Raw genomic sequence first — 13,358 nt, forward strand, 5'->3', positions numbered from 1 at the left:
CAATTTTAAAACGGAAATACATGCACCATAATAAACAATTAATTTTAATTTTAAGTAATTTGAGTAACGGCAGAATTTTTTTTACGATAATAATTTATACAAATTCGTTGTTTTAATTTAATTGTTGATAAATAATGTATCCGTTATGGTTAATTTTTTCATTTTAAATTTGAAATAGAGAAACTATTAGTCCCAAGCAATTCTCATGACATTTCATACATAGTAACGTGTTATTATAACCGTGTAATTATCTAAGGTGATATAACATTTTTATTCAATTTTTTATTCACAATAAAACATTATACATAATGCATGAAATTCAGTATATATGGGATGTACATTAATACTTCCCAAATGTAAATACAAATGCAAAATGCAAAATTTCCAAATCATCGAGAGCAAAGAGTAATATTTAACAATAATTAATTAATTATACATTAAATTATGGAAATTATTCAGATTACTAGGCATTAAAACATTTATAACACTTAATTAGTTTCTCTAATACAATAAAAAGAGCAAACAACTGATAAAATAGTTCTGTTAATCATGTTATTTAAAAGCTTTTGAATCGATATCGATACTTGTAAATACACCCAAAAATATATAACATTTCATAAATTGAGAACGGCTGGGCCAATTTGGCTCAAATTTTTTTCAATTGTTTATGCATATCGGTTAATGATAAGACGCCATCAGGACAACGTTATTCTATGATTTCGTGAGCTTTGTCAACAATTCATGGTCCATATTTATGTAAAAATAGAGAGTGAACGATTTCGATGCTTGCGATTCAATCAAAAAAAGCTGCGTGCGAAAGATTCTCAAAACAATTATTAGATATCGGTGATGGGAAAGTTATTTCAGATGAAACGGGATGCATACAATTATCGACCGATTTCTGCACAATCATTGATTCGCAAAATGCTCTCATTGGCCAAATAATTCCCAATGTACACAGACAATACACAAATCATGAATGACTGGCAGAAAGATCAATTTTAGCAGCAAAAAATGTGTACGTCAACGAATTGAATCTCAAGATACAACATTTGTTACCAGGAGATATGGTGTCATACAAATTTATTGATACAGTTTGCGATGCTACTGAAGCTGTAAATTATCCAACAGAGTTTTTAAACTTATTAGATTTACCAGACAAGCCACCGCATAATTTACAACTGAAGGTTGGATCTCCGGTTATTTTGCTTCGTAATTTGAACCCACCATGGTTGTGCAACGGCACGCGATTAGTCATTAAAAAATTAATGAAAAATTTTATCGAAGCCATAATTTTAAATGGCAAATTCCGAGGTGAAAATATATTATTACCGTGAATCCCTATTATACCCACAGATTTGCCAATACAATTCAAACGCCTTCAATTTCCAATTAGATTGGCATTTGCAACGACTCTCAATAAGTCTCAAGCCCAAACGATGGCTGTCTGTGGCTTAGATTTGAGCACATCATGTTTTTCACACGGATAATTATACGTGGCATGCTCTCGAACCATCCAGTTTGTTTGTGTTGGCGAAGGATGGGATAACAACAAATATTGCACACTTTGCTGCATTAAGGGATTGATATTGTTTTTTACTAATATTGTCATAATTAGCGATATATATAATTTTAAAAGATCAATTTTAATAAATTATTAAAAAAATAAATGTTTGATGTTTTTTCATTTTTATATTTCGTCACCGTTCACAGCACTCCATACCTCTTCCACTTATATACCTTATCCTTACACACCTATATTAAATTAGTTATTTTTTTCTAACAAAATGTTCTCTAGAAATAATTTATATGACAAAACAACGTTTGTCGGGTCAGCTAGTAATTATATATAAATTACAATGCATATCATTATTATTGTAATGAGAATATTATCATACATTTTGTTTTTAAAAATTAAAAAATATAATATAAATCGATTTAGTAATACAATTATACAAAAAATAATTTGACATCTTACTTTGAAATTAGTTCTAATCTGTTGCTATTATCAATAGTATTTTCTACCACATTTAGTACATAATACGAGTACACTCAATCGTCGACATTACTAGATAGTTCAGTGAATGTTCGTAACATTGTTACAACTTTTGCTTGTTCTACTGACATATGAGGTACTAGCATTACTAGCACAGGCATAGCTTCGTCGATGTATTAGCTTCGTCGACGTCATCAATATCAGCAATGCCACGGACGTCTGTCAGAATACCAGAAACAACAACTACAACGACTTCGTCGATTCCAACATGATTTACAAACGTTTCTCCATTTTTTATCCGAGCCCATTCTCTATCCGTAACTGTATTTTCGATAGTAAATTTCAATGTATCATTTCCCTCAGCTTCAAGTAAAAATACGCACGATCTAAAGCATTTGTTGTCATTGCTATGTTTCTCCATGCTTTATCAACTATTCACATAGTTTGAAGAATATTCATTGAAGTAGATTTTTCGTCATCCACATATAACTATCGACTTACAATTTTTCTCACTATTTCCTTTCTGTGAAGCGTCTTGAACGTTTTTATAATTCCTTGGTCCGAAAATTGTGATTTCAAATTGGGATTTGGTGACAGAAATTTTACTTTAATATCGTGAAACTTTGGTATATTATTGTTGGGTGGAAAATTTTCTAATGCATGGAAGTATTATTATTCGTCATTATCACTAGTTCGAGTTTTCAGTAATTTTTCTTACAAATAATCGAGTTTTTAAAAGTACCAGAGTTTATTTCGACTTATTTCTTAAATTATTACTTATTTATACTTTTTAGAATTATCGAGGTTCCACTGAATAGGAATACTTTTTTTGATGACTAGTTCACGTGTATCTGTATGAATTCAACTAAAGCAAGATAAAGGTACCGATCTCTAATTATTATAATAGACTATCAGAAAAAATAAAAATGTTAATACTTCATATATTTTATTATTTTTGTCTTCACTTCTTCTTGAAATTTTCAAATAATACAAAGGAGTTTATCGTTTTTTTTTTTTTTTTAATTATTTAATCAGACTACGTTAAATAAGTTTTAAACTTACAATTCTAAGTTATGATAGTTTGTAACTAATTTATATTTGAAGGTGTGTCACAATTAGGTAACAATAACGTTAATATCAGTGGCATGAAGATTTTTAAATTTGTGTGGCCAGAGCGTTGACGGATGTTTATGGTTATACAAATGTAAAAACAAGAAATGCAAATACAAAACGACCTAATGGCTTTGCGCGTTAAAATGTCATGTCATTTGTATAAAACACCCGATTTTCTACCTTTTCCGTAATATATATATACCTTGTTTATTGTCATAAATAAAAAAAATAATGGGTTTTTTTTTATGATTCGTGTATGTAAAAATGTGTAATATCTGGAAAGTTTGATGACATTAGCATTGCTTTCAATTCTCTACTTGTAAAGTTTATCGATACAACACACGTAATGAAGACTCAATTGATTATCGTTTAACAAATTAGTATCTATGGTCTGTGATAACACAAATAATTAAAATAGATATTCATATTTTATACATACAAATTTGACAACATTAATTGTTTTTAAACAATCAAATACATAAGCAGAGTTGGGCAAAATTTTAAAATATAATTAGTTGAATAAAAAATTACTCGAATAATATTTTATCCGATACAAAATTATTATTTAAAAAATATATCAAACTCTTCATTTTTTTCTATTGATCTATACTTATTTTATAATAAAATGTTAACATTTTCTGAATAAAATAAGATTTATATCATGTAAATTAAAATACAATGCCAATTATTGTTTATAAATTATAATATGTGTCTGTTTTAAATTACGAATCGAATGTTTACTCAAACAAAACGAACAAAAATTATTCGAATTATGTGTGAAAATTATTCGAATAAAACGTTATCTAAATTATCATCTAAATAAAATTTTATTCGAATAACGCCCTACTCTGTACATAAGTATGTTTAATGTCGATGATATAAATTTAATTAATGTAACAAATGTATCTAAATATATAAAGTCGGGCTGTGATTAAAAATCCAAGTACTGATTTATGAGTTGAGTGTTGGCTGTAGGCAATTAGAACGACCACTGAGTTCTAGGACAATCTATGGGTATCTTCAAATTTGAAATCAATGATATCCCAATACCATCCCATCGTATTAAAAACATTGTTCTGAGAAGTTCTATGTATAGTGAACCATTGTATATTGCTTACTGGTCCACCGGGATACCACGAACATTTAGGTCGGCCATTTCCTGTCCGTAAGATTTACAAGACTTCCACATAACGGTACCTATTTGATACTGTGAGTGTATAAATATTGTATATAATGTTTATTTTGTTGACTACATTTTATTTTTTAATAGATGTTTCAAATTAGTTATAATTATACATTATCTGCAAGTTTTATCTTGAATTACCTATTTATTTAGTTGCATCTGACTGCATAGCATAAAATATAATTAAAAATATTTAAAACTGTGAAAAACGATTTTTCTTTAAAAACATAAATTAATTACATCCACTTTAATAAGTCATTATTTAATAATGTATCCGTGCAAAATAGTTACGAGTTACTATATTACTTAACAAAAAAATAATTGGATGATAAAAAAAATATATGTAAATACATTAATTTATGCTCATGTATAGATTCTAGCAGTAAAAAGTGCTACAACTTTTTTACGAGAAATTAACAGCTTTACATTTATTTTAATTTTATATATTTATTTATTTTTATTAATATTATTTTTTATTATTAATATTATATTAATTACCTATAAATATATTTTTTCGGCCTTCGAATGCGATGATATTGATCATGACTTTCAAGTTTATAAAAACACAAAGGAGTAATACAAACTGTGTCTTATCCATTTTCGTATATGTATATATTTAGTGGCATAAACGCTTGAATAAAAACAACGGTAACCAAATTGAGTATAGCACCTAAAAAGGTTTGATAGCTTAGATAATTTTTTTGTGATATCAATATGCGTGATGTATTTCATTGTACTAATGAAGCTAATAACTTTTCTTACTTTTACATCCGTACTCACATGATGCAATCACTTTTTCGCTTGTTAAATTATTGTCAAGCTTTCGCGTTGGTATATAGAAAACCAATGATATGCACAGGAACCCGTTGTTTTGATAATTCAAATAATCCCATGTGGTTGAAGACTTTGGCTTAATGAATATTTCCGTACCATGCTGTTCAAAAATAAATAGGGTACGTACAATAATCACTTGGCAGAGTTGAATAATAACTGTATTATATGTCATCCAACATAATTGATGTATGATGTGATGAAAAATAATTAACATTTGAGCCATAAAACAAAATGAAAGGTGTGAACATTTCGCCAATTTTTTGTTGTATGAACTAGTAATACATAACACTAGAACACAATATACATTAATTAATGAATTAATACAACTTTTCTTTATACGAGTATTATAGTATTTCACTTTCACGTTTATTCGACCTCACAATTATTATTACTGTAATGCAAACAGGTCTACGGAACAAAACGTATACATAGAGGGCCCTGAGGATATTTGCTGACTAAACGGCTGTTAAATTTACCACTGCATGAATAATTAATGATGTAACTATATGCGATAACTGTAATAGGATGATGCCACAAAATGTATACGTCACAATATGTCTACCTATATTCGTATGTAAGCACATCAGACGCTAAATATCAGTGCTGGTGCTACACAAGTTGACATGAGTTCTACGATTTATGGTAACCGTGGAAAATGTATCAAAAATAATAAACGTATCACTGATCATAGGCGCCGACTTTTATATTTTAGCACGGGGGCAAATAAAATATTTATACTATTGTTCATGAATATTATTCCAATTCTCTTTATTGGGTTCAGATAAATGAAAATAAAAATAAAAATTACATGAAATTATGAAAATACAATTTATTTTCTAACTTAATTACAATACATTACATTTTATGATGACAATTTTACAATCTAAAATTATATTTTTTTCAATTTAAAAGTATTTCTTCTTGTCATGCACTTATTTATGAACATATTTCCTATTTTGCTTAGGTCTAAAGATTCTGCTACTGTGTTATGGCAATTTAGAAGTACCAGATCATTTAACCTGGTCTGCGTCATGGTACTTCTGGTATAAGTTTTTAACCTCCTCAACATAGAAAAATATCGTTCGGTAGTACATGTAGTAACTGGTACTGTTAATATCAATTGTATGCATTTCCTGAGCTCTGTTAAATGAATTACTAAATACGATTTATTTTTAAAAATATTTAATATATCTGCGAATGATGAAACAATTAATCCTTGGCCTTTAATTATATCATGAAACATATCTCTATGAAGTTTTAGCTTATCAATATTTATATCATCCTTGTAAAATGTACATATTATTTCGGGTGATATTTTTGGATCAATTAAAAACATTTCCACATTACATAAAAATGATCGAATTTCAGAGTTAAATCTTAGTTGTAAGCCAGAAAGTATATGATCAATGATTTCTTTATATATTTGATTATATTTACTTTCAGGTGAAAATTCAAAGGACTTTGTTACTCCGTCTTCATATTTTTGAGGTTTTTTTCGTTTTCTAGATTCCTTTGGTGCATCTAATTTTAAATCTGACCATTCTTTCTTTGCAGATTTCCATAAAATGTGAAATGTATCTCTCAAATTAGAAATAGTATCTTCTAAAGTATTCAAAATTTGAACAGAAAGTTTAAAATCTAATGATTTACTTTGCAATACTGTATTTGTAGTCTCCATGTGTTTAAAAATACTTATCACTATTTTAAGCATTATATAAGTATCTGCAGTTTTTAATTGTTTGAAAAATCCATTTGCCTTTGAACCTGCATCATTGTGTTCAGTTTTTGAAAAATCTGACAAAAATGTCAATAGCTCATTGTAGTTATCCATAACAGAGCACAGAGAAGTATATCGTAACGTCCATCTAGTAGGACAAAATGGTCTTAGAGATGTCATATTTTTGTCTTTTTAATTCGTTTTAAACCAAGATAGTCTCTTAGGTGATTGTTTAATAAATGTAATTAATTCTCTTATAAAATTTAGTACATCTCTAGCATTTTTTACATTTCGCATACTATCTTGGGTAACAAGATTTAAAGAATGAGCTTGACAGTGAACAAACAATGCTCTTGGTTCAATTTCTTTTATTCTAGCTAGTAATCCTTTATGAATTCCAGAAACATTGCTAGCACCATCAAAACATTGTCCTCTAATATTATAAAAATCTAATTCCAATCTACACAAAATATCTTTCACAATTTTGAAAAGAGTATCAGAATCTGTTTTAGGCGTTTCGTAAAAACCCATAAAATATTCTTCGATTTCCAACGATTCTTTGTCCACTGTTCTTAAACAAAACGAAATTTGTTCTTTGACAGTAATATCACTAGTTTCGTCTAATAAAATGGCATAAAATGTGTTTTCTTTAATTTGTTTGATAATATTTCTAATGACTTCTAATGACAGCATGCTAAGAATTTCATTAATTATATCGTGAGAAATCCACTTATATTTTGTTCTACCTAACCAGTTATTTAATTCAGTCGAATCTTCCGATCGAAGTTTTAATAACTGATTTAAATTTGCAGATTCGTCTGTATGCCTTCTTAATGCTAAGCCTTGTTTTGCCAAAAAAAATACTGAAGATATTATTTTATCAAGAGCTAATCTAGATTCTTCCATAGACTTTTTATGACTATCCGATATTTGTGCATATATATTTGCATTTGTTTTAATAAAAGAGTTTTTAACTACATTAGTTTTGTGCAATTCTGAATTTTCGTGCATATTAAACCTTTCAACAGCTTTTTTTCAGTTATTAAAACCCTCGGAAATAAATACAGAAACATTATTATTACTATTAATACTCATGGATCTACACAATTTGCAAAAAGCTTTATCATCGATTTTATTATGTTCTAACCAGTCGTATTTATTTAACCAAGATGCTAAAAATTTTCTTTGTTTTGAAACATCTTTAGAGGACGAATTATTTCCACAGTCAATTTGATTATCACAATTTAAATTTATGTTAGAAGTGGAAGTAGATGAAGATAAACTATTATCAGAATTAATAAGGCTATTAGAATCAGAATTGTTTTTCGGAATAGTTTTTTTTTGTATATACTTCCACATAGACATAATGAATTATTTTGTGTCTGAATTACTTATTTGGTATGCCCTTCAAAAGTTAAATAATTTTTAACTCATATATTAAATAATATGGTCTATAAAGAAAATATAAATTACCTTAGTGTTTTCAATCTGCGAATAAAGCACGTATGCTTCGTATGGATAGCGACAGTAAAATGATCAACTACTGAACTACATAATGTAATACTCAGTATTCAGTTATCAGTACTGTATAAATGTAGAATAGTCAATATAATTTAGAAGAAATGAAAATACCATAGTATAGGTTATAAATAATTCCAACTAAAGATATTGTTATTAAGTTTCAGTTTGTGCGTGTGTATAAAGTACATATATAGTTATCACACAAGTCTTTCGTCATTACCGTGACTATTAGGCATTTCTAATTGGAGCTATATACATTATACATATATATATATATATATAAATGTACTTATACGTTATCTATAATTTGTGGTATCTTATGAGTTATGTTCAGCTATTTTTAGATAATTTGTCCTTTTGATAAACAATTTCATATCGATATCGAAATTCAATAGCTTATAATAATAAGTAATAACCAAATAATTTTTTTCACAAAAGCGAAGTGCTGTTTCTACGTTTTACCACCCATTAAAATCGAAGAACGGGGGCAACCCCCACGTTAAAATTAAAGTACAGAGGCAATTGCCCCCGTTGCCCCCGTGTAGTCGGCGCCTATGTCACTGATGCAATGCGCAGTTAGACTACTCGAAGTCTTCAATAGTGGTCAGTACATTTCTAGTGCCAAGTGTTACGAAATAACAGTGGTTGGAAGCAGGGGCGTCTCCAGACCTTGGCTATGGGGAGGGGGGGATATTATATTATTAAAATCAAATCATCATAGCATATATATTTATTTTATTAGTTTATATTACAAAATCCCTACATCTTTTATTCTAAGCAAAGCGGTCTATTATAGTTTCTACATTTAATGCAATCTCCCTGTGAATATGTAAAAGTGCCAAACCCGTTAGTCTGCTTTGGCCCATTTCACTTCTTGTCCAAGTTTTCAATCTATAAAGCAATCAAAATAAAGAAGAAGCATACTTAAAATTAAAGCAAAATCATATTATTTAATATTTTAAAACATTGTTATTACATTTACTATTAAGTGCAGTTATAGTATATTTATTAATTTTTTAAATACAGCGTTTAATCATGCAATTATGTCTGAATTAACTACTATTAATTGTTCAAGGGTAAACAAGAACCCTATCAGCTGATTTAATATTGTAAGCCAGGGTTAAGGCGCTGTTGAGCATTGATTGCGAGAACATTTTTTACGATTTTGAAAGTACATTTTTATGTTGTTGATAATGTTATAATGATAATATAATGGGTGAGAAGGTTGGTGAACTCAGTCATGTAGCTAGCTATTACAAAAGGGGAGTTTTATTCAAAATTATACACAACAAAATAAATACTTTACGTATACTTTATTGTACAAGAATACAAACACATTAGTACATTACACATGAATGTCTATTCATGTGTAATGTACTATTGTATGAGAAAGTATTTAAATATTTTATCATATTAAAATTTCAAATGTAAATTTTTTTCATATGTATCTATTTTAAATCGCGCATGATACGACATAAAACCACGGCTTTGGTTTATTAGACAAAACGATGTAATGAGAAGCCGGATCCCGGCTTAACATTTTTGTTATGTATATATTTTGTTATGATAAATATGTTTTCATCATGTTTTATAATCAATTTTTACCTTTATTAGACTTCAGTATAATTTTAATACGGTTAAGGGGGGGGGGGTGTTACTACACCTGTAACCCATGACTACGAGCCTGGGTAAAATGATTTGAAAATTATATTTTTGAAAAACCACCGATATCATAATTTTGTCGGAATTATGCGTATTTTAGTGAAGTGATTTTCAAATTTTTAATATTACATGTTGTATTATTTTACCAATTATATGTATTATTTTAAAGATTATTTTTCGGAAGTCGATTACCTTATCAGTACTTGCCTACGCCGAACTTAGACGTAGTTCCTTAATTGTACTTGTTTGGTTTAGTATTATGTATATTGTATATAATACACTACTTATATGCGTTATGAATATAACATTATAATAGGTATGCGAGCCTTGGTTTGTTTCGATTCAGTTCCAGTAATTCCACCAATAATTATTTTACAAATCGTTGGCTTTCTATTTATTGTACTGGTATAATGTATTCATATTTGAAGTATTAGTTTGAGAGTACACCTAATATCTAGCGTAGTGTTTATTTATATAAAGAATTATATTTAGTATACTTAGTTAAGAGTAGAGTTATAAATGTGACTTTTGATAGAGGGGTAGAGAGAATTTAATGCGTTGTTGACAAAAATTCTTAGAATAGACCCTGTTGTAAACCGTGCTAATATAATCACAATATATTATAAGATCAATTATTATATCAGACTGATATTACATTCTATGATCGCGAATACGTATTATGATAGCAACATGTCCAGACACCATTGATAAAAAAAAAAAATGCATGTAATTTAATATAAAATGTTTAAATTGATTAACTACTATGCAAGTCAGTCCACCTCACAGGGGGGGATCTCCCCCATCACCCCTCTCCATAAGGACGCTCATGGTTGGAAGCCATTATACTTTAAAATATGTAGTGACAATATAGTTATCACTGAAAAAAGAATGTCCTTCAATCGATGCAACAAGTTTGCAAATACCCTATAAATACGAAAATAGTATTATTTCTTTTTTTTCTTTTTTGACATTATAGATAAAAATTAGTCCATAGAGTTTTTTTTTTTATTTAAAAAATAAGTATGTATATTATCGTATAATATATCGGCCACTCAGTGGCGGTTATAAGAGGGGGGAGCGATAAATGGATCGCTTCCCCACCCTCTTAGGATTTGGTTTTTTTAAATTTAGTATATCGCTAGCCCAACAACATCTATCCAGGGCCGTGGAGAGGAATCAAGGGCCCCAGGGACAAATTAATTCAGACCCTTCTTATACAAGATATTAAACTTGCAACTAACTTCCAGTGTCGTCTTTTAAAATGTGTCTACCAAAAAGATAATGTAATGTAATCAGAATCACAGTTATTCCACAGTCTAAATGAAAATAATTATTTATAGTCTATGGGTCTTTCTTGAAAATGTTATTTATCTAGATTTTAGATCAATATTATAGTGTTCACTTTATTGTAGTCTCGTTATAACTATACAGCACACGCTATTACTGTTTGGGTAGGTTATTAGAACAATTCATATTGGTAATCCATATATAACTCGACGCCATGACCGAAACGTAGTAGATTTGGTCAGGCCTCAGGCCTTTTTTTAAGCCCGGACCCTTGGGCTATAACTCCGGCTGCCCCTCCCTCCATCTCGCCGGGCCAGCACCTATCTGCTAATTTTCGAATTTATGATTTGATAGAAAAATATTTTTTTGTTTTAACCATGGATAATATATTATCATAGTATTGTATATAATCATACTTTATGTTTCGGTCTCCCAAGACCGATATAATTATTAATATTATTATTATAATTATTATAAGATAAATTTTATAAGTCAATACATCTATATCTTTCTTTTTAATACATTCATATTAAAAGTGTGTTAATATTATTAATATATAAACATAATTATACATTTATACCTATAATCCGTATGTATATACTATGCTATATGTATATTATATGTTATATATATATATGAAATTGGATGGAGAAGGTTGGCTTTATTTTCGCCCCCTCCCCTTCAACATCATGTATAACCGCCAATGCAGCTACTGTAATTAGAACACAAAATATGGTCTGAATTTAACACTGCATTTACTAAATTCGTAGTTTTTAAGTTTCAATTACATATTAACAACTAAAAAGTTGTTTTGTAAATAATGGGTTTTTAATTAGATGTACGAGTAATTTAATTTGTACGATATATAATATTAATCTATATCAATATAAATATGAAAATGAAATTTTTGTCACTCGTGTCCTCTGACACTACTCACCCAACTTTTTTTGGTTTTTTGTTTTTGTCTTTTTAAATGCAAGAGTATATCATGAAGTAGATCCTAAGTTTAGTTTCAATTCTATAAGTTAATTGAGTAATTATTTATTTATAATTGTTTATTTTTCAATAATTCACGGCGCAACTTGGTAAAAAAAAACACATTCGCCTGGGTTTTATATTAAACTTGTCGATTCACTTAATGGGCAGTTAAATAAGAACTAAAAAGCTAAAAACTTTTTAACCACGCCAACGAGAGAAACTTGGTGCCAGTTCTAAGTTTGGGTGAAAATGAGAAGAAGACGATTATAATTTTTTTTTCTTTAGTAATCCAACCTAACATAAAGAAAACATTTATTTTCACGGGTAATTCAGATATATATTCATATACATTTATACAAGGCTAAGCAAGTTAACGATTTTTTTAACTCGTTAAGTTAAGTTATTTTAATATAATAAAGTTAAGTTAAATTAAAAGTTACTTATATTTTTTTCGTTAACTCGTTAAGTTAAAAGTTAACTTCGAAAAAAAAAAGTAACATCATTTAAAGTTAAATTACTTTTTTACTTAATTTAAGTTAAAATTTTCGAATTTGCAAAAATAAAATATTGCACATATATTAGTTTTTTTACGCTCAAGAAAATTACTGGGGAAATTTAAAATTATACATAAAAGTATTAACTAGTTATAAAAACCTACTTTTCTAAAATAAATCTTAGTCCTGAACTCATACTCAAATCAATTTACCCAAGTGGTACATCCAAAAATTAAAAAAAAAAAAACGCCATAGATAGTTTTCTTCTAACTGCCAAGATACCAATATTTTTAATTGATTCACACAAATTTTAAAAATCAAACCGACAGTACCTACTACCCAAATATATTTTCTATACTGAGTAAACATAATGTAGCCACCGTGTAGTTCAAAAGACTAGACTCAGCACAACATGGACAATTATTATCAGTCAAAATTTAATTACTTCACATTATATTTTTAGATAAAAATAAAACAAATGTTAAACATTTAATAAATATCTTAAGAAATTACATATTTTGTATAAGGGGTGTTGACCAGTTGCCCCCAACAGCTGTTATTGGGATTTTTAAA

The 13,358-nt window shown here is 28.5% G+C and overlaps 2 protein-coding genes and 1 long non-coding RNA gene across 4 annotated transcripts; all 3 read right to left on the bottom strand.

Annotated features, from left to right (window-relative positions):
• Window positions 1–3,955: 3,955 nt before the first annotated feature.
• On the bottom strand, window positions 3,956–5,494 carry LOC112690819. Of its 2 annotated transcripts, none has more exons than XR_003149253.1 (3): window positions 5,073–5,494; window positions 4,791–4,962; window positions 3,956–4,306 (listed from the first exon to the last, which is right to left on the bottom strand). It is a non-coding gene; the product is annotated as an uncharacterized LOC112690819 (long non-coding RNA). The 2 variants fall into 2 exon arrangements; XR_003149254.1 differs by having other exon boundaries at window positions 5,055–5,494.
• A 104-nt stretch (window positions 5,495–5,598) lies between these two features.
• LOC112690824 lies at window positions 5,599–7,023 on the bottom strand. The gene is made up of 2 exons (XM_025564919.1): window positions 6,133–7,023; window positions 5,599–5,604 (listed from the first exon to the last, which is right to left on the bottom strand). The coding sequence occupies exons 1-2, from the start codon at window positions 7,021–7,023 to the stop codon at window positions 5,599–5,601; spliced, it is 897 nt and encodes a 298-aa protein (XP_025420704.1).
• A 12-nt stretch (window positions 7,024–7,035) lies between these two features.
• On the bottom strand, window positions 7,036–7,854 carry LOC112690825 (zinc finger MYM-type protein 1-like). The gene has a single exon (XM_025564920.1). The coding sequence runs from the start codon at window positions 7,852–7,854 to the stop codon at window positions 7,036–7,038; it is 819 nt and encodes a 272-aa protein (XP_025420705.1).
• Between the last annotated feature and the right edge of the window lie 5,504 nt (window positions 7,855–13,358).

Source organism: Sipha flava, unplaced genomic scaffold (genome assembly GCF_003268045.1).
Source record: "Sipha flava isolate LNK unplaced genomic scaffold, YSA_version1 521_pilon_pilon, whole genome shotgun sequence".
Taxonomy (NCBI): domain Eukaryota; kingdom Metazoa; phylum Arthropoda; class Insecta; order Hemiptera; family Aphididae; genus Sipha; species Sipha flava.